The sequence below is a fragment of the Ovis aries genome, chromosome 17 (assembly GCF_016772045.2).
Source record: "Ovis aries strain OAR_USU_Benz2616 breed Rambouillet chromosome 17, ARS-UI_Ramb_v3.0, whole genome shotgun sequence".
In the NCBI taxonomy this organism is placed as follows: Eukaryota; Metazoa; Chordata; class Mammalia; order Artiodactyla; family Bovidae; genus Ovis; species Ovis aries.
In genome coordinates, this window is record NC_056070.1 from 43,706,741 (window position 1) to 43,725,789 (window position 19,049).

Genomic DNA, 19,049 nt, shown 5'->3' on the forward strand with positions numbered 1-19,049 from the left:
CAGAAGTTGGGGTCCTTGAACTCACACTGTCCATCTCAGCCTGGGGACCGTGGGCTTGGCAGCCTTTGCAACATTGAATTCCAGCTGGGGGTGTGGGGCTCACTCACTCCAGCTGATGAGAGCACCACTTGCAAAGCAGCAACTTCTTTTTAAGGAGATTAATCTAGGGCACGTGTTGCCCTGTTTCCAAGAAAATGTCCTTAAATTCTTGCCCAGCTGACATGTGAGGCCTAGAGTGTCTTCCAGGGTGTGAGTGTCCCTTCCATCACTTGTCGGTGTCAGTCTCTCCAGTCACATTAATCAGCACTGTAACCCAATTGAGGGCCCAAAAGGTTCAAACACACGACCAAGGCCACTTGAGTTTTCTGGGGCTGCTGCCAAAACAAGTATCCAGGTGCTTAACAGCAGAGATTTACTGTCTCCCAGCCCAGGAGATGAGAAGTCCAAGACCAAGGTGTCAGCAGCTTGGTTCCTGCTGACAGCTGTGAGAACTACCTGTTCCCGTGCCTCTCACATAGCCTCTGTGATTCTGGCAATAATCTGTAGTCTTTGACTTGTAAAAGCATCACTTCAATCTCTGCTTTCATACTCATATGGGTTCTCCTAGTGTCTCTCTGTCCAGATTTCTCCTTTCTCTAAGAACACCAGTCCTGTTGGATTAGGGGTCTAGTCTATCTGCCCCATGTGACCTCATCACAGCTAGTTACACCTGCTCTGACCCTATTCCCAAATAGGGACCAGGGACTTCAACATATGGATTTTGGGAGGACACAGTTCACCCCACAGCAATGCCTTCTCGGTGGTTTCCATGCGAGTTTGTGTGGTTTCCATGAGATTTCTCAGGGAAATCTCCCCCAAAGAACCAAGCTCACTTGTGGCAGCCAGGACTACTGAAAAATTTCATCGAAACCCTGATTGCCATTTCTGCAAAGATCTGAGGTTCAAGTGAAAGTCTGTCAGGAGAGCTAAGCCTAGGAGTTCCCAGGAGTTGCATTCTTCCCTAACAGGCACGATGCTTCCAACATAGCACAGGCACCTCACAAGTGAACTAGCCAGTATTTCAGGGATTCATCTGGTTTCCGCTCACAGGGCATGTGGATGGTCTTCCTTTGTGTTGAGTGTGAACGTCCATTTCCATGAATGTGGTCTGAAGAGGCTGGAACCTTGCTCTAGTCCAGCACTGTTCTTAGTACTGGTTATGGTGACCATGTGGATTTGAGCTGGCAGCCTGACTGGGGAGAAAGTTCCCACCCAGAGGACTGTTGCAACAACCAAGTCACTGTTGAGACAACTGAACTTGAACCTCCTGCCTGGTACTTGACATGAAACTCCCCATGAGCCTTCCTCACTAGCTGACAAAACAAACGCTTATCACCTTGTGGGACATACAACTTGGTCACCATCATTGCTACCACATCCCACGGACTCTCCCTTCAACCCCATTGAGCAGCCCATAAGACCCTCATCTACCCTCTTCCAGGAAGCCACATTTTCCATCAGCCTAACTGCCAAACTGTCAAGACTACAAAGAGTGAGATTTTACTCTACTTGTGAGTTAACAGGTTAAACTGCCATAGTTTCATGAATTCTGGAAGAAGACACATGCATTCTCTGGGTCAGGGACAGAAGACTTCATGGCTCACAGCGATGCCAGCAGACAAAGAGAATCAGAGTGTCTTGTACTGGCTTCCTGCCCCCAACCCCATTTCCACAAGACAATGTGATCTCTGCATACAGTGGTTTGAGTTATAGGACAGAAACCGCAGCTTAGGAACACAAATGTTTTATAATGGGTAGTAACTGTGCCTGCCTTTTGCTCTGCAGGAAGGCATTATTGCTATTTTCTAAGGCGCTTGTTGTGCAAACATCCTTGAAAAGGTCATGTAGAATGAAGGCAGTCAGTCCTATTTCTCTACAAAATGCAAGAGAGTGATGGAAAAACATCTAGCGGCATGCGGCCAGGACAAACTGACCCAGAGCTGGTGTTACTAACCGTTACATTGCACTTGAATAAGCTGAGCATAGTTCTAGTCTTAAATTTAAGGTTTTTCTCTTTAAAAAAATATTTTATTTGTGACTTGAAAAACTTGAATATGAGTTTTGTCAGAAATAGGAGTTTTACATACCTAAAGAAATATATTTCAGTCATACTAGTAGTATGGGGGGGGGGTTCCTCTGTCTGAAATGGCAAGACCCACAAGAAAACAAAAGTATTAAATGTTGTTTTTGCTTAAATCGACAGTTCATTTTCTTTTTAAACAGAACTCATTTAACATTTTAAGATTTTTATTTAACACTTTTATTACAATATTTATGTGGCAGCAATATTTAACAAGCTTCTGAGACACAGGATAAATTTCTGATAGATTTTGCAACTCTGCCAGAAGTAGAACTCAAAATAAATGCGTTATTTAAAACAACTGTGAAAGTAATAATAAAAGAAGTGTTGTTAGTATTAAGGAGGTTTTCAGTGCAAGGCTCAGTGGCTCTCCTATTTCACATAGAGGAACAATGAAAAGAAATACTTAATCCTGAAAAAAATTGCTAGATACTTAGAGCAATGCAGTTACCAAAAGCTTGAGAAAATACACTGAGAGATATGTTTAATATTTGCTAAGAAGAAAACTTTAGTTGCTCATATGTGAAGCCCCACGAATCATTCCACAGAACCAGGAGTGAAAGAACTTATTCCCTTTGTACTTCACAAATCAACTGGTCACATCTAAGCCAAAATTCACAGACTTCTTCTGATTCTTCATTCTCCTCTCATTCCAAATAGGACTTGCTGTTTCCTCCCTTCTAGGTAACAAGTTCTTGGTCTGAGGGTCTCTGCTACCCCACTGGGGTGGCCCAGGAGTAGATTCCAAGGAATCCCCAAACCTCTGGAAATTCATATCAGTCTTGGGGCATAAGAGCATGCGCATATGCTTGGGAGGGTGATGGTCTTATCTTCTATCTTTTATCCAGTTCTCAAAGTGATCTGCGACTCAAAGTGGAGACCCACCAGTCTGTTTTAACAGTTTCCAGAGTAAAATATAAAGACAATTCACTAGGGTAAGTGAAGAAAATACTATAATTTCTATTTATTTTCATGCTCTCTTAAAGATAAGCTTCTTACTATATTGTAGTATATCAGATTGAGAACAGCATATTATATTAATCATAAATAATAATACATATATGATAACATGTATTTGATGGATTCATAACATATTGTCAGTTTACTAAAAATTTTATTACTACTAATGGTGTGCAGAATCCAGAAGGTTGGAGAACACTGCTTGAAATTAGTGGTTATCAAGCTGTGTCATAGGATTCTGCAGGGCATCTTTAACTTACATGTGGGAGGAGGTGAAGAAACAGAACATTCTCAAATACTAATATATTTTTATCCACTTCAATTTTCCAAGATACAATTTATTTGGGGAAGCAGGCAGCTCACTGTGATTGAACAACTTCACCAGCTACCAGTGCTTCCAGAGGCACAGAATTTCTTGAGTGTCATCTCTGTGACTTCCCAAAAGCCTTCAGCTTTACCTTCTTCTTGGGTATGTAATGTGTTGGAGTGTCCAACTTCTACAACAGCATCTTTGTTTTGCTTTGCTTTGTTTTAGTTTCCCCCAAGACTACCTCACTGCTCTTTCTTCAGTACAGATGGGTTTGGCAACATTTCAGACTAAACAAACATCTTAGCTGCCAGTTTTAAGATTTGGGCATTATGCAAAGTCCTTTTTTGCCAAATGATTTTCTTCCCAATCTATAAGGTTTAGTTGCAATTTAATATTTTCACATGAAATACTTGAAAAAAACTGAAAGGCAGCAGACCTTTATCGCAAATCTTCTACCAAAATTTCTGAGATTAAGTCCTAGACCTGCAACTTAAATGTCATCCCAATTTCTATCCCATCTTCCTGACACTAAATTTATTATGATGAAAAAGAATTTGCATTGATAAAAAAAGAAGACTGGCTTTTAGGATATCTTTTTTTTTTCTCTCTCTTTTGCTTAGGTTTGTGTTTTTTTAAAAAAAATTTGGAATCTATGGATTTATGAAACCTATTTTTTGCAGGCACTGAATGCAAGAAGAATAGTTTTAGAGGTAAGAGTGTGTGGATTGTGTGAGCTGGTCAAAACAGATGCATGTGTGACAGGTCAAGGGCAAAGCTGCTTCAGGAGAAATATAGGTGGCACGAAAATGTAGAATGTTGCAAGAGTGCACGTCACCAAGTCAGTGCACATCACCAACACCATAAAAGAAGTATTTAAAGGGAGCCATACTTCGCCTACAATCTGGAACCAAACACGCAAAGAGCAGAAGGAAACTGAAGGCAACCGGCCTGCAAAGGGCTAATCACTTCCAGAAGCTGCCTGCCTCTCACACTGGGAGGGATCCTCCCCCTTCTCAGGAGAGAACAGTTTTCCCAGGATTGGAGCCGAATTCCAACAGAGACTGTACACTGCGACACTATAAAGTCTGCTGAATAAAGCAAGCTGTCCCTGCTTTTAGCCTGTGTTTAGACCCAGGGGATTGCACTTCCCTAGCATCTCTGCAGCAGTCTCTGCAGGTTTGGTTTTGCAGGAGATGATAAGTCCTTCTTGACAGGCTTTGCAAGGCCTCTGGCCAGACTCCCCCCATCCACCGCCCTCCCCCTTCACGTGCGCCACATCTGTCATCCTTTACCCTGCGAACCCTCCTTTACCTAACTGTCCCCGAGGGAAACGCACCCAGGCCCACAATCAGACACACAAGCTCCTTGTTTCATGGTTCAGGGAAGGGCAGTGCCCTGTGACGCCACCCTGACAAATACCCCTGAGAGTCCTTTCCTCTGAGGAATAAATAACAACTTATCCAGGTAAAACCCACGCACTTACAGCCAGGATAATCCACTAACCCATTCTCTTTGGGATGGTTACCTGTCACTTTAGCAGAGACGTGAACATGTCTTTCGAGCATTACATAGCCTAGACAGCATTCAGGCTTTGCTCTAGTACTCTCAGGGTGGGGATGGGGGCGTGCGTGCCCCACAGTCACTCCTCCCTTCATTCCCCCTTACCTTGCCCAGCAGCCTACCCTGTGTCCACAACTGCTCCTTACCTCACCATAGCTGCCCCGGAGGGTCTGGCCAAGTCACGGATGGGTAATTTGGAGAAAAGGTTAGTAGTGAAAAAATAAAAAACTACTGGAGCAACCATTTCTTCTTTCCCACCAAAGGGTGTGAAGGACAAGTGAGCGTGACATGAAATTTCCAGGCCAGGCATCCCAGCTTTGTGTCCATACTTATTGTCCTGCATCATTTTCTTCTGAGATACAGATGGATGCTCATTTAGTCATCTGCACAGGTAAATTCCATCCTCATCCACGCTGCTCTTGGCATGCTTGCACAGACTCACATCTCAGCATCACATTCCTTCCTTTTGCGCTTGAAGTGGTTTGAAAACTGTTGGGGAGGGAGGCAGAAGCCAACGGTCTGCTTGTTTTGCTTCTTTCTTTCCTTTTTAAGCCATTTTGAACAAAGGGCTCCATGGAAATGAATAATAACTAATGATAACAATGATTAACAATCATAGTCACTCTGACAAATGGCCTTTCTGTCCTTTTTCTCCTCCCCCCACCACCGCTCATTCCAGGCATCTGAGGATGCAGAGTGCATCCTGCACCCCAAGCCTCTGTGTCTGTGTGCACAGGTACACTTGCCTGGCAGTCCTTCCCCTTGGCCTGATGAGCTACTTCCTCGAAGACTAAGACCCTTCTGCAGGCACTCCACCTTCAGGTTCCACGGCATTTTGTGATTATCTTTCTTACGTTCACCTTCCAATTTTCTTTCTTAATAAAAGAGGCCTTACTTAGAATTCCAAAAACAGCATTATATGTTTCTGGCACATAGTAGTCATTCAGTAAAAGATGAACAAACACATGAAATGAGTTTCTTCAGTGCTAGGTCAAAAACTTTGTATTTTCTTACGAAGTCCAGATGGAAGTAGAAAGAGAAGGGAAAACGGGAACAGATCTTTGAACTCTATGCATTTCACTTTGCAGATATCTCTGGGAGACTTCAAGGGAACTCTATGCTCACTTGAGAACTATATGTGACAAGTCAATTTATTCTGCGTACTGGACTCAAAATAATGGGACAAGAAGTCATGGGAACAACAGAACAGAAGAACAGCTTCTGGAATTCTCAGGAGGAATAGGCATCTGGGGACTCAAATTGTATTACAGAACAGCTGACTTGGCGGTAAGATTCAGCCCTCAACCCTGTCAGAGACCTTCTGTGTCCACTCTTTCTCCATTCTCAACTCCACGCCAGTCTCAAGCCTCTGTCTTGGTCCTTCAGTTTCCTTGTGAACTTACCCTCAGGCTCTGTCCCTGGGCACCTTCAGTGACCCAGACCTGAATGTGTCTCTGACAAGTACATACTCTAGAATTGATAAGGCAGAGATGAGAAAGGGATTCCTCCAAGTGTTTAGCATCCAAGTTGCAGATTTTGAGTGCATTCCATCATGGAAATGTTGTGCGTCCATCTGGCTACGTAGCATCCCATAGTTAAGAAGCCTTTGCTAGGTAATCTATAACAAGTGATTGAATATTTTTGAGAAAACATATTTTAATAACTTTTTCTTTGGATAAAACATCAAACTTATGGAAAGATTGCAGGAATAGTACAAGGAATTCCCATGTAGCTTTCACTCAGATTGCTTACATTTCCCTCAGATTGTTTCCAACAGAGTCTGGTCAACAGAAAATGCTGGTCATAGCAAATACCCTCATCCAACAACACAAGAGACAACTCTATACCTGGACATCACCAGATGGTAAATACCGCAATCAGATTGAGTATATTCTTTGCAGCCAAAGATGAAGAAGCTCTGTAACAGTCAGCAAAGACAAGAAAGACCTTGGGCTGTTTGTGGCTCAGATCATGAGCTCCATATTGCAAAATTCAGTCATAAACTGAAGAAAGTAGGGAAAACCACTAGGCCATTCAGGTATGACCTAAATCAAATTCTTTATGATGATACAGTGGAGGTGATGAATAGATACAAGAGATTAGACCTGGTAGACAGAGTACCTAAAGAACTGTGGATGGAAGTTCGTAACGTTGTAGAGGAGGCAGTGACCAAAATCATCCCAAAGAAAAGGAAATGCAAGCAGACAAAGTGGTTGTCTGAGGATTCTTTACAAAAATAGCCAAGGAAACAAGAGAAGCAAATAGCAAGGGAGAAAGGGAAAGATATTCCCAACTGAATGCAGAGTTTCAGAGGATAGCAAGGAGAGATAAGAAGGCCTATTTAAATGAACAATGCAAAGAAATAGAGGAAAACAATAGAGTAGGAAAGACTAGAGATCTCTTCAAGAAAATTAGAGATATCAAGGAAACATTTCATGCAAGGATGGGCACAATAAAAGACAGAAACAGTAAGGACCTAACAGAAGCATAAGAGATTAAGAAGAGGTAGCAAAAATACACAGGAAAACTATGCAAAAAAAAAAAAAAAAAAGATCTTAATGACTCAGATAACCATGATGGTGGGATCACTCACCTAGAGTCAGACATCCTGGAGTGTGAAGTCAAGTGGGACTTAGGAAGTAATAGTACGAACAAAGCTAGTAGAGGTGATGGAATTCCAGCTGAACGTTTCAAATCCTAAAAGACGTTGCTGTGAAAATGCTGCGCTCAATATGTCAGTAAATTTGGAAAACTCAGCAGTAGCCACAGGACTGGAAAAGGTCAGTTCTCATTCCAATCCCAAAGAAAGGCAATGCCAAAGAATGTTCAAAGCTATGATGGTGAAGCTGAAGCTGAAGCTCCAATACTTTGGCCACCTGATGCAATAAGCCAACTCATTGGAAAAGACCCTACTGCTGGGAAAGATTGAAGGCAAAAGGAGAAGAGGGCAGCAGAGGATGAGATGATTGGAGAGCATCACTGACTCAATGAACATGAATTTGAGCAAATTCCAGGAGATAATGGAGGACAGAGGAACGTGGCATGTTGCAGTCCATGGGGCTGTAAAGAGTTGGACATGACTTTGCGACTGAACAACAGATTGTTTATATTTTCCTTCGCTGGTTCTGTGTGTGTACATGTATTTATACACACACAGAGAGAATATTTTTTGAATTCCAATTAACTTACAACTTTTGGAACGTAAATTATTAGCAAATTTGGGTCTGCTTAAACAGATGATAAATAACACACATTTTATGCTTTTTAATTTTCCTTAATTTCTAATATTTTCCTTGTAATAAGGGCTCAGTTCCAGAAAGAAAAATATATTTAAGTCTTTATTTTACTTTTAAATTCTTTTATTAATTTCATATACTTGAAAGATTATAACTATATTTTTCCAAGTCCTGTGGTAGTCCCCAATAATAGGATTGGCATTTAATGAGCCACATCAGTGCTTCAAGACACAGGATCATTATTGAGTAAATAATAATTATTGTAATATATATAGTAATACACAGGGATGCTAAGAGACCTATCAGAAATTACTGGTATTCCTGAGGTCACCATGGACTAGCCTGGGGACCAATGGATGTAATTTTTAAATTTTTAAGCTGAATTACTTCTCAGATCCACAAATAAGAGTTTGCTCTATCTATAACTCTGCTAATAGTGACTTAAACACTTTTATGTTCCTCTTCTCTAGCTTTGAAGCTGTATTCATTTAAAAATCAGATCTTATCTCCAACCAAACTCTGTATGTTATTTAGTTCAGCAGAGATCTTAGACTAACATAACTAAAAATAAAAGTTTATGTTCCAGAAAAATGTTTTGAAAGTTCCAGAATGAAATCACAGCATCATTTTCTTCATCGACATTAACATTCCCTTTAAAAATATCATTGAGTTATTTCACTAGAATAAAATATTCACAGATGTGTACTTAAGACAAAAGCTTGATTCTGAGGACATATATACACACCAAAGTGCTCAACACAAATACTTAAAAATAAGCTATCAGCAAAAAGAACAAGTCTTATTTCCGACTTCTGAACTTAGATTTTCCTAATGCAACTTTCTGTGGCTCAGCCTGGCAATGGAGGGTGTCTGCTGAAATAGGTCCAAGTTACTCCTGTGTGTGTAAGCACTTCACTTCTGACTTCAGGGCTCGCTTCCTGAATGCTGCCTTTACTCCATGTTGCTTCAGTTAAAGTAAATCATAATGATATTATTGCATTTTAATATAGGCCATAACCCTCTTTTACCCTGAAGATGACACAAAAATGAATTAATAGAAATGAAATTGCTATTATGAATTAAAAGAGCCTTTACCATGTATAGACTTTTACAAATGTCAAAAAAGGAAATACTTATTTTTATGACATATTATGTTGCAGAGAATATTTTTATAAAATCATCTTGATATTTACAGGAGAACTACTTTAGATTCATATTGCATCTAACCCATAATGGCTTATTTTCTTTAAGAAAAGGAAAGAGAAAAAAGTGCAACAGGAAAAAAAAAACAAAACCTCAGTCTATCTTATTATATAGGCTAACTGTTAAATGAGGAAACATAACAAAATGTACAGTTGAAAGGTTCAAAGAACTTATGGTTTCAAGACTATCGTTTCTATTCAAAAAGCATTTTTAAGGCAATCAACACTACCACAAGCACTTTGATAACCAGGGCATTCAGCCAGGGCAGAGTACGCAGACAGCTCACCAGGTGGTACAGGTCACTACATTACCTGATTTATGTACAAGGTGCTGAGTTCTGAGTACAGGTAATAAGTGATTCTTATATAACAGAAATATCCCCTCAAAGTCACTTTTTGAGGTTTCTTTGTTTTTCACTGAAAAATTGAATATTGAAGTGAATACATTTTTGTCATGTTAAGTGGAAGAAAAAGTAGATGGTGACTTGGCTCCTGAAATGTTAGTACTGATCCTCAGCTCACCACCATGCCAGTGTGCTCTCAGAGGGTCCACTCACGTTCCAAGGAGTCAAACCCCAAAGGCTAACCATCAGGTGTGTGTTTGGTTAATCTATTCCTGAGGCTTTGCCTAAAAAATTGGCATTGGCTTCCTCAACATCTCTTTTCTGGAACCATGGCTTTGAAGTTGTTCCTTGCTGATACGCTTCCAGAAAATGACAGATCCCAGGAATGTCACTAGGAAAGTTTGGTGGAAGTTCTTCCCTTGATCGAGGTGTAAACACAAAACCAGGACAGTCCTTGAGTAATCTGGAAAGATTAAAAGGCAGATATTGATCATAAAACTCAACATTGACGTAACTGTCTAGTCAAGAAAAGGCAACATAACTAAGGGAACATTCCTGAGAATGTTGATAAACCCACCATCTTCAGTGTGATTGACAGAAAAATCCTAATGATATTTACAAACACATTGTTCTTCACAGAAGAACAATGAAGAATCAATTCACAATAACAGAAAGTTCCACCAGATAAAAGATTTCACTCATATTGGGAAAAATTACTATAAAATATTTTTGTAAAGATATCATCCATAATCTATACAACAGTGCAATTCATAGTAGTGGAAAAAACCCAAATGATGCAAAGTCTAATAATATAAGAAAATAATATTACAGAACTGAAGGAGTTGAAAGATATAAGACACTATATCCATTCATTTTGTAAATATTACCGAGAAATAATCATGGGCAAGAACTTTTGAAAGAAAAGTTCTATATAATATATACACACACATATATATATATGAAAGTGAAAGTCGCTCAGTTGTGTCCACCTCTTTGTGATCCCATGAACTATACAGTTCATGGAATTTTCCAAGCCAGAATAGTGGAGCAGGTAGCTGTTCCCTTCTCCAGGGGATCTTCCCAACCCAAGAATCGAACCAGGATCTCCTGCATTGCAGGCAGATTCTTTACCAGCTTAGCTACCAGGGAAGCCCTATCTATCTATCTATCTATCTATCTATATATATATATATATATATGTATACATACAGACATACAGACATACAGACATACAGACATACATACACACACATATAATGCGAGAATGGGGCTTTCCCAGGGACTCAGTGGTAAAGAATCTGCCTGCAATGCAGGAGATGCAGGTTCAGTCCTTGGTCTGGGAAGATCCCTTGGAGGAGGGCATGACAACCCACTCCAGTATTCCTGCCAGAAATACTCCATGGAGAGAGGAGCCTGGTGGCCTACGGTCCACGGAGTCACAAAGAGTCAGGCACAACCAAAGCAACTGAGTGCACACACAAAATGGGGAAATAACTTTGGGATCTCTTTGGATAAAGTTTTTATGAATTCTAGGTTAGTAGGACTAAAGTGCGGTTTAGTTGCATACATGGATACTCTACTTACTATCTGATATTTGCAATATGTTTTCTTCTTAAATTCTTAAGAATTAAATTTCCTCTTAAATTCAGATGTTCTACCAGCTTTTATTATTTGCTTCATTGGTCCATGAGGATAAACTTATTTTAAATTCTAATCACACTGATTAAGTTACTGGCTCCTCTTCCCATTTGCTTCCCGAGGTCTCTGTCAAATGTAAACTTAATAAGCATCTCTCTGATCTATTATTCAGGCCATGGATGAGAACAAGCTCTAAACCAGCTTCTACAGAAAATTACTCATATCTTCCCTTCCACTCCCTAGCTTGCAATGGGACATCTAAATGAAAAGAGTGATGATATCATGCTAAAGTTCAGAACTGTGATGCTCTATATGTACTGAGGAAACTGCTATATAGACATGAAGATCTCAAGGATTACAGACCTCAGACAGAATACACAAGAGTGTTCAATTAACTAATTTTATAAGCGTATCAATAAATATCTGGTCTGCAAAAGAATAAAACAAGTGAAATGATGTTTTAGTCATGGATTTGTAAATATTTCAAGTACCTATTATTTATAAGGCATAGTAGTTGGTAATATATAGTGAAACATTACAGAATTCCACAGTATTGAAAGTGTAAGCTTCAAAGTGTGGTAGATCTAAGTTTGAATAACAGCAAAGATGTCAGATTTCTAGCCTTTGAAAAGGAACTATAATAATACACAGGGCTTCCCTCGTGGCTCAAATGGTAAAGAATTCGCCTGCAATGCAGGAGACCTGGGTTCAGTCCCTGGGTTGAGAAGATCCCCTGGAGATGGAACCCCATCTCTAGCTTCCTCTCTCCCATCCTTTGGAGAAGGGCATGGCAACCCACTCCAGTATTCCTGCCTGGATAATTCCATGGACAGAGGAGCCTGGCAGGCTACCATCCATGGGGTTGCAAAGAGTCAAACACGACTGAGTGACTAACACTTTCACTTTCACTTTCATAATAATACAGGTCTCTTAGGACAGTTATGAAGATTAAATAAATTGTTTAAACAAGATTCACTAATCATCAATTGGATGTCACATAACACCTGCCATATTGGTAACAATAAATTTGATAATATCAGGCATTGGGAAATAGAAACCTTCAGACACAATGGAACACAGATGGGTTTGGACAGCTGAGTGATGCTGTGTAAAGCTGAAACTGAGTAATGAAGCTCACGATCTGGGAATATCATTCATAGGTATGTTATCTAGAGACATGTATATAAGTATATTTATCAAATCACTTTGCATAATAATGAAAAACTGGCTATCCTGAAATTAACCATGGAGAGAAAACAGAGTGGCTTACTTATATCCTAGAATACATATTATATCACAGTGACATGTTAGATTTATCTCTGACCTGCCTGGGAGAACCAACTGTTAGATACTCAGGAATCTGCAAGCCAATTAAACCATGGATAGGCTGAAACCAGCCACAGTGTAGTGTTTATACTTTAGAAATGGTAAATGCTAGAAGTCAGGGAGTATCTACTTCACTCCCCAAGCTGGTTGACCAGCTTACCACTGCATTTGGAATACTTTAACTAAGTGAACTAGATTTATATGAACTGGATTTACATTTTATCAAGAAAAAAAATCTCAAAAACATAATATTGAATGGATTCAAGGCAAGTGGCCAAAGAATATGGACAGGTTGAGTGGGAGTCTATTTTTCTCTGGTTTTATTTTTGTATCTGGCGCATTTAGAAGTGGCTTTAAAGCAAATCATTAGAACGTATTAAGAGCCTTTCTTAAGATCACACAGCTGGTAAGCCCTGTACTGGGGACCCATAAGACATGTCTTCTGACTACAAATCCCATGCTTTTTGAAGAAACTTACAGATAAACACAGTGTCATGGAATTAGAAATGTTCATTAAATCATCTTTTTTAAAAGATCCAGACTTATAAGAAAAACAGGTTGGAAATATAAAGCCATTTAGACAAAAACTTGAGGGGAGAAAGATCCAGGATTAGCAGCAACAGTCCCAGGGCGGATGCTCACATGCAGAAGGCGGTTTTCTTACTCCCCCAGACTGGACACCATGTCCTCCAAGCGGCTGCATCAACTCTCTTAATTCCGTCATCTGCCTTTTACACTCCTTGTTCCCTCATGGAATCCAAGTCCTGCTTCCGTGTCACCTCAGGAGTTCCTAGGTCAACCTTTCCACCCACAGGGGTGGCTCCATTATGCCCCATCTGCCAGTTTTGTCTGTAATGATCTTGGATCATCACACACCCTTCTCGTCAATCCACTGAACCAAAACTCAAACAATACCAAACCTAGTCTCTGTGAGTTCTCTGCACTTCCGTAAAAACAAATAAAAATGCAGAATATTGTCCCCGAGAATAAAACTCCGCATGACATTTAAAAGAAAGGAATGTATAACTGCTATTACATTGCTACTTTCTAAATTACTGATTAGAATTTGGAAACAGAAGTTTGAAGGTAGTGGATATTTTGGGCTGTGGGGATGTAGTCTGCATCCTAACTGTACATGTTTCATAAATATTTCAAGGAAGGTAAGCTTCCTAATATTATTGTGTTGAGAAATACCATTCCAGGATTTAACATTCGATCATTAAAACTCTGCAAAGAAACAATCACCTTTTATATCTGCATAAATTCTCATAAAATCTACCCTTGTCCTGAACTTAACCATTTCAGGCACAGGGATGAGCTGAGATGACCACGCGAGGCTATGTCCAGGGCAGGTGAGGAATGTGTCCCTGAAGAGGAGACATCTGACTTAAGGTCAGATCACGAGAAGGAGGAAAACAGGAGATGACCCAGGAGAGAAAGGGAAAGCAGTCATCCTCCATTCAGGAATCAGTTTAGCAAGTCTGATGGATAAAAATGAGGCTGGGGTTGCAGGATCCATGAAATGAGAAAGTGGAAGAAAATGAGGTGGTAAGAGCTGATGTGACTATGACCAGAGATACCACTTGAGTCTGTGGTTACGAGTCTGATTTTACCCTGGTGGCAGTGGAGGACACTGGAGGGCTTGTAGGGCAGGGATGACAGATCTGCTTATGCTTTAGGAAGAGAACTTGGCTCTTGTGTGGAGGATGAGCCAAGGAGGAGGTACACGAGATACAAGAGTGAGGGTGATGCTGGGCTGGGGTGGTAGCACTGGAGGAGGTGAGAAAGGCTATGTGCAGGACACACATGTGGAGGCAGGGCTGGGGCATGATGGGGAGAAGGGACGGATCACCAGGTCCCTGGTTTGAGTAACTAGGTAGACACTGCTGCTCTTTAAAGAGACTGATGGAGTTTCGCTGGGTGGAAAGTAGATTTTATCCACATGGAAAGTAGAATTGGAAATCAGTTGTTCTAATATGATCACATTAGCCATCTAATAGGTCAATTAGTCATCCGAGGAGAAATACAGGACAGAGTTATATGAGTCTAGCTCAGTGGAGAATCATGAGTCAGGCTAGAGATAAAAGTGGTAAACCATAAAATTTTGGAAAAGTGAGAATACAGACATGGCCCTGGGCAGGACAATTTTCCAAAGTTTGGTGGTTTTGAGACAGCCTGGGACCTGGGGATCCTTTGCTGCAATGCTTGCACCTGGACAAACTTCTCCTCCAGCAACGAAACACAAAGAAACTGTGGGAGTGGAAATAATTATGTGCATAAGCAGCTGGAGCAAATTTTGGACCAAAAAATACAAAAAGACTAAAAACCCAACTGCCACTTCTGAGGAGCAAAAGCAGGGGATTGGAAGCAAAAGTAGGGTACTGCACAGGCCCCCGCACTCAACACCACCAGAGGGATGGGGAATCCACCTAAGCCACCCCTTCAGCCAGACCCCTGGACACACCTTACCCTCACCCCATCAAAGCAACTAGCTTATCCTCCACTCCAGGAGCAAGCAAGGGAAACTTGTTGTTACTTGTTCTCACTCCCTCCTGCTGCAGCAGGGGCCCCAATAAAGCCTTGCCTAAACTTTCTATCTGGCCTCTAGTCAGTTTCTACTGATTAAGGATGCCAATAACCTGGCGGGGAACGGTTTTGTGGAGACAGCAGCAACCAAGACAAGGAGAAGGCGCAGCCACAAGGGAACCTGGTGAATCCATTGTCACAAAAGCCTGAAGAAGAAGATATTCAAAACATCCTGAGATGGTGAGGAAGTAAGGCGAGAGAACTGACCCTGAGTTTAGCAAGAGGTGCCCATGACCCTGCTGGGATCCACTGGAGTGGCCTGTGAGGGACAAACACTGACCAGAGTGAGCTGAAGAGCAAGGGAGGCCCTGAGCATAGACGACCTGTGTGCAGAGTTTTTCTGGAAAAGGAGCAGGAACACAAGGAGACAGCAGAGATAGTATTGGAAACAAAACAAAGACGTTACCTTTAAAGAGGTAAGTAAACAGATATGGCTGTATTTTAATGGGAAGAATCATTTCATTGGAGGAACTGATCATAGAGAAGGCTGATATTTTCAAAAGAAAATGTTTGAAAGGACAGCAAATCCGGAGCAGGGCTGTCGGTCCCCAGGACAAGAACCACACACAGTTAAGGGTGCCAGGGAGCCAGGTGCACTGGATCTGAGCATGAAGCTGGCGTGGTTCTTAGCAGGTTTCAACCTTTCTTGTGCAAAACAAAGCAAGGTTTTCAACTTAGAATCAGGGCTGGAAAGGAAAGTTGTTTGGAGTAGAAAGAAGATGTAATGAAACCATCTTAGCAGTTCACTTGTTTAGATCTGGAAAACCTTTTTGTTCTTCAAGGATTTCCATTATAATTTGATTTTTCAAAGCAGATAAAATGTATACACACCTGGCACATGAATTAAGGGCATTCTTTTCAGGGACCATGCCCATCAGCTTGTGTGGTCTCTGTAACTCTGGTCAGTGTTAGAATACCTTCCAAGCCCGTGAGAAGGAATACATTATTACCCTTTGCTTAAAGGGTAGTAATGGGGGAGACAGGATATACATTGAGGATGTCAGCCAGGCTACAGGTATCTCAGGAGGGTCATTCCCATAGACTAACAAGTAGTTTAAAAACAGTTAAAATGAGGATGACACAATTATGGCTTTTCTCTAATATTATCTAAGCAAGAAAATGTTACAAAGAATGAGACAAATCAATGAACAAAAATGACAAGAGTACATTTCAGGTGCTCAGTGGGGTCATACCTGTAAGTGGTTGGGCTGACGTTGATTTTCCGGGGGACACTGCACGATTCAAATTTGTTAGCCAGGGTGACATTGTTTCCAAAAAGGCAGTAGCGAGGCATTTTAACTCCAACAACTCCAGCAAAAACTGACCCAGAATGCAGCCCAATGCGCATCTGAAAGCGAAAAGTCAGTCAGTGTTCTCGCCACTGGAAAACCACTCCTGCTTGTCAGTGCTGTTTGTGGACCTGTTGAAATTATTATACTCTTCGCTCTTCCCACACCTCCTCCTTCCTCCAAACCTCCAGCTGATGCTCCTCTACTCCTCCCTTCCAAGGAAGAACCACTAGTGGGCCATCAGTCACCCCTCTTCGCTTCTCCATGGATGCACTTGGGTTTATCACACAATGTGTATTTCACCCGTCTTTCCAATCTGAATCAAAGCCCCCCACGAACCTACCGCAGTCGCCACGGTGACCAGACGAAGTCTCTGCAGGCTATGTGAACCTGCTCTGTCCACTGGGTGAGAGAGACAGGACTTCTGGAGCCCAGAAGCTGTTTCCCAAAACATGGTCACTTCTCAGGATATAAAGTGTGGGTGTTTAGGTATTTTGCTCACAAGAACTTTATGCCAGACACTACCTCACTATTCAAATGACCAACCCGGGGAGACAAAGGATTGTAATATTGAAGCAGAAAATGACAGAGGAAGCAGAAAGCTGGCATTGCTGAGCCTGGATCGCAGCGACGATAAACACTTCAGTCAACAACATCTGGATCCATGGAAAATAAGAGTCGTGCCGTATCCGGGTACAAGAGGCAGTCAGCATACACTGAGGTGAATGTTTAGGAATTCTGAAAGCTATCAATAATTTGGAGAGCAGTTAAGACAATGTTTTAAACTGGGATCTTTTAGACTGAAAACTGGCTGATCTTAGAGGAGGCACAGATTTTTAAATCACTGCTACAATGAAGCAAGTGAGAGTAAGGATGTTTAAGATGATAATCAGACACCATGTTTGCTATTTTCAAATTCTATGTTCAGTTGACCATTTAAAACAAGTTCCATTAGATCCCTGTATTGTACACAGAGGCTAAGGACTTAGTCACTTAGAATACAGGAGACTCCAGTAATTTAGTAATTTAGTAATTTAGAATACAGGAGACTCCAGACTTCCCAAGTTTTATGGCTAATTTCAGACCTCTTCTAGAAACTTCTGAGAATCATTTGTTAAACCATGTATTCTACAACATTTTTAAACAAAAGCACTACATCATAAATCAGGGGATTTGTACTAGAAACTAAAATTCTGCTAATAGCTGGCAGTCTGACTTTTTTAATCGAAGTATACTTGACTTACGTTATTATTTTCAGATGTACAATATAATTGTTCAAGATTTTACAGATCATGCCCCACACAAAGTTATTATAGAATGTTAGCTCCTTTTCCTGCACTGTACATTACATCCTGTAACTTATTTCATGCCTAGTGGTCTGCATCTCTGACCCCCACTCCCTGCCCTCTCCCTCTACCTGCTTCTCACTGGTGACCACTGGCTTGTTCTCTGCGTCTGGTTGTCTGACTTTCTCTAAATCTCCACATTTCCCTTGAACTCTTTCCTCACCTAAAAAATTCAAGATTGGATTACTTTTAAAGCCTCTTCTTCATCAGTTTTACTTTAAGCACAAAAACAAATTTCTATTGCATCCGGCTCTTTCTTCCTTAGGAGAATATGGTTCTATACATAAACAATTAACAAAGAACAATTTAAACAAACCAAGAAAAGGTGACAAAAGGCTACCTTCTGCTTATAAATACCAGGCATATTTTCATAAGTTTTTATTTTCTTTGGGCACTCTTCTCACTAAACCAGTTTCTCCCTTGTACCTAGTTATTCTAGCTTTTAATAGGACAAGCTCATTATAGGACAAGAAACACACAGCTTCAAATCCAGTAGAGTCTTGACTGCCCTTGTCTATCACTGAATTGTGGATTCCTCAACAATGTGGTTCATGTAACTATACGTTACATATACTATATATATACTAAGCAAAATGTTTAAGTCACAACTGCTCCCGTGACACACATTAGTGTTTTTTTCTCACTACTAAAAACAGTCTGCACTTTTGGTAATTCATGAGTAACCCCTAAGGCCATCAGAAGTTTCCTAGGTCAGTACAAATAAAAAGGCATGTTTAAACTTGAATTTATAGGTCAGTAAAACTTGCCTGGAGAATCCCAGGGACAGAGGAGCCTGATGGGCTACTGTCTATGGGGTCACTCAGAGTCAGACATGACTGAAGCGACTTAGCAGCAGCAGCAGCAGCAAAGCTAAATTATTATCACCTGGGTAACCATCTTTGAAATTAGCTATAAAAAATTCTTACAATTGCAATACTGTAAAAGTACATTTCTACAAATGTCAAAAATCATGGCATTAAACCCCTTCCCCAAACATACACATCTTAATTATAGAACCCATTTAAGTGGAGATCACTGGGTTTATTATTAATCCGGATATTTTATGTATTCACTTTGATGCCATGAGATTCCTCATCAAAAAAACGAAACAAAATATAATTATTTTCTAAAAA

At 40.7% G+C, this 19,049-nt stretch overlaps 1 protein-coding gene across 16 annotated transcripts in view; it reads right to left on the reverse strand.

Annotated features, from left to right (window-relative positions):
- Positions 1 to 2,268: 2,268 nt before the first annotated feature.
- GUCY1A1 (guanylate cyclase 1 soluble subunit alpha 1) overlaps positions 2,269 to 19,049 on the reverse strand; it is a 70,356-nt gene continuing 53,575 nt past the window's right edge. For 15 of the 16 annotated variants that reach the window (XM_060400713.1, XM_027956342.3, XM_042234415.2 and 12 more), the window contains 2 exons: positions 16,475 to 16,629; positions 2,269 to 10,194 (listed from right to left, as the gene is read on the reverse strand). In XM_060400713.1, the coding sequence (XP_060256696.1) occupies positions 9,993 to 10,194; positions 16,475 to 16,629 (357 nt within the window). In that variant the 3' untranslated portion in view covers positions 2,269 to 9,992. Of the gene's footprint in view, positions 10,195 to 16,474; positions 18,080 to 19,049 lie in introns of those variants that run through there. The other variant, XM_060400722.1, reaches the window with a different exon arrangement.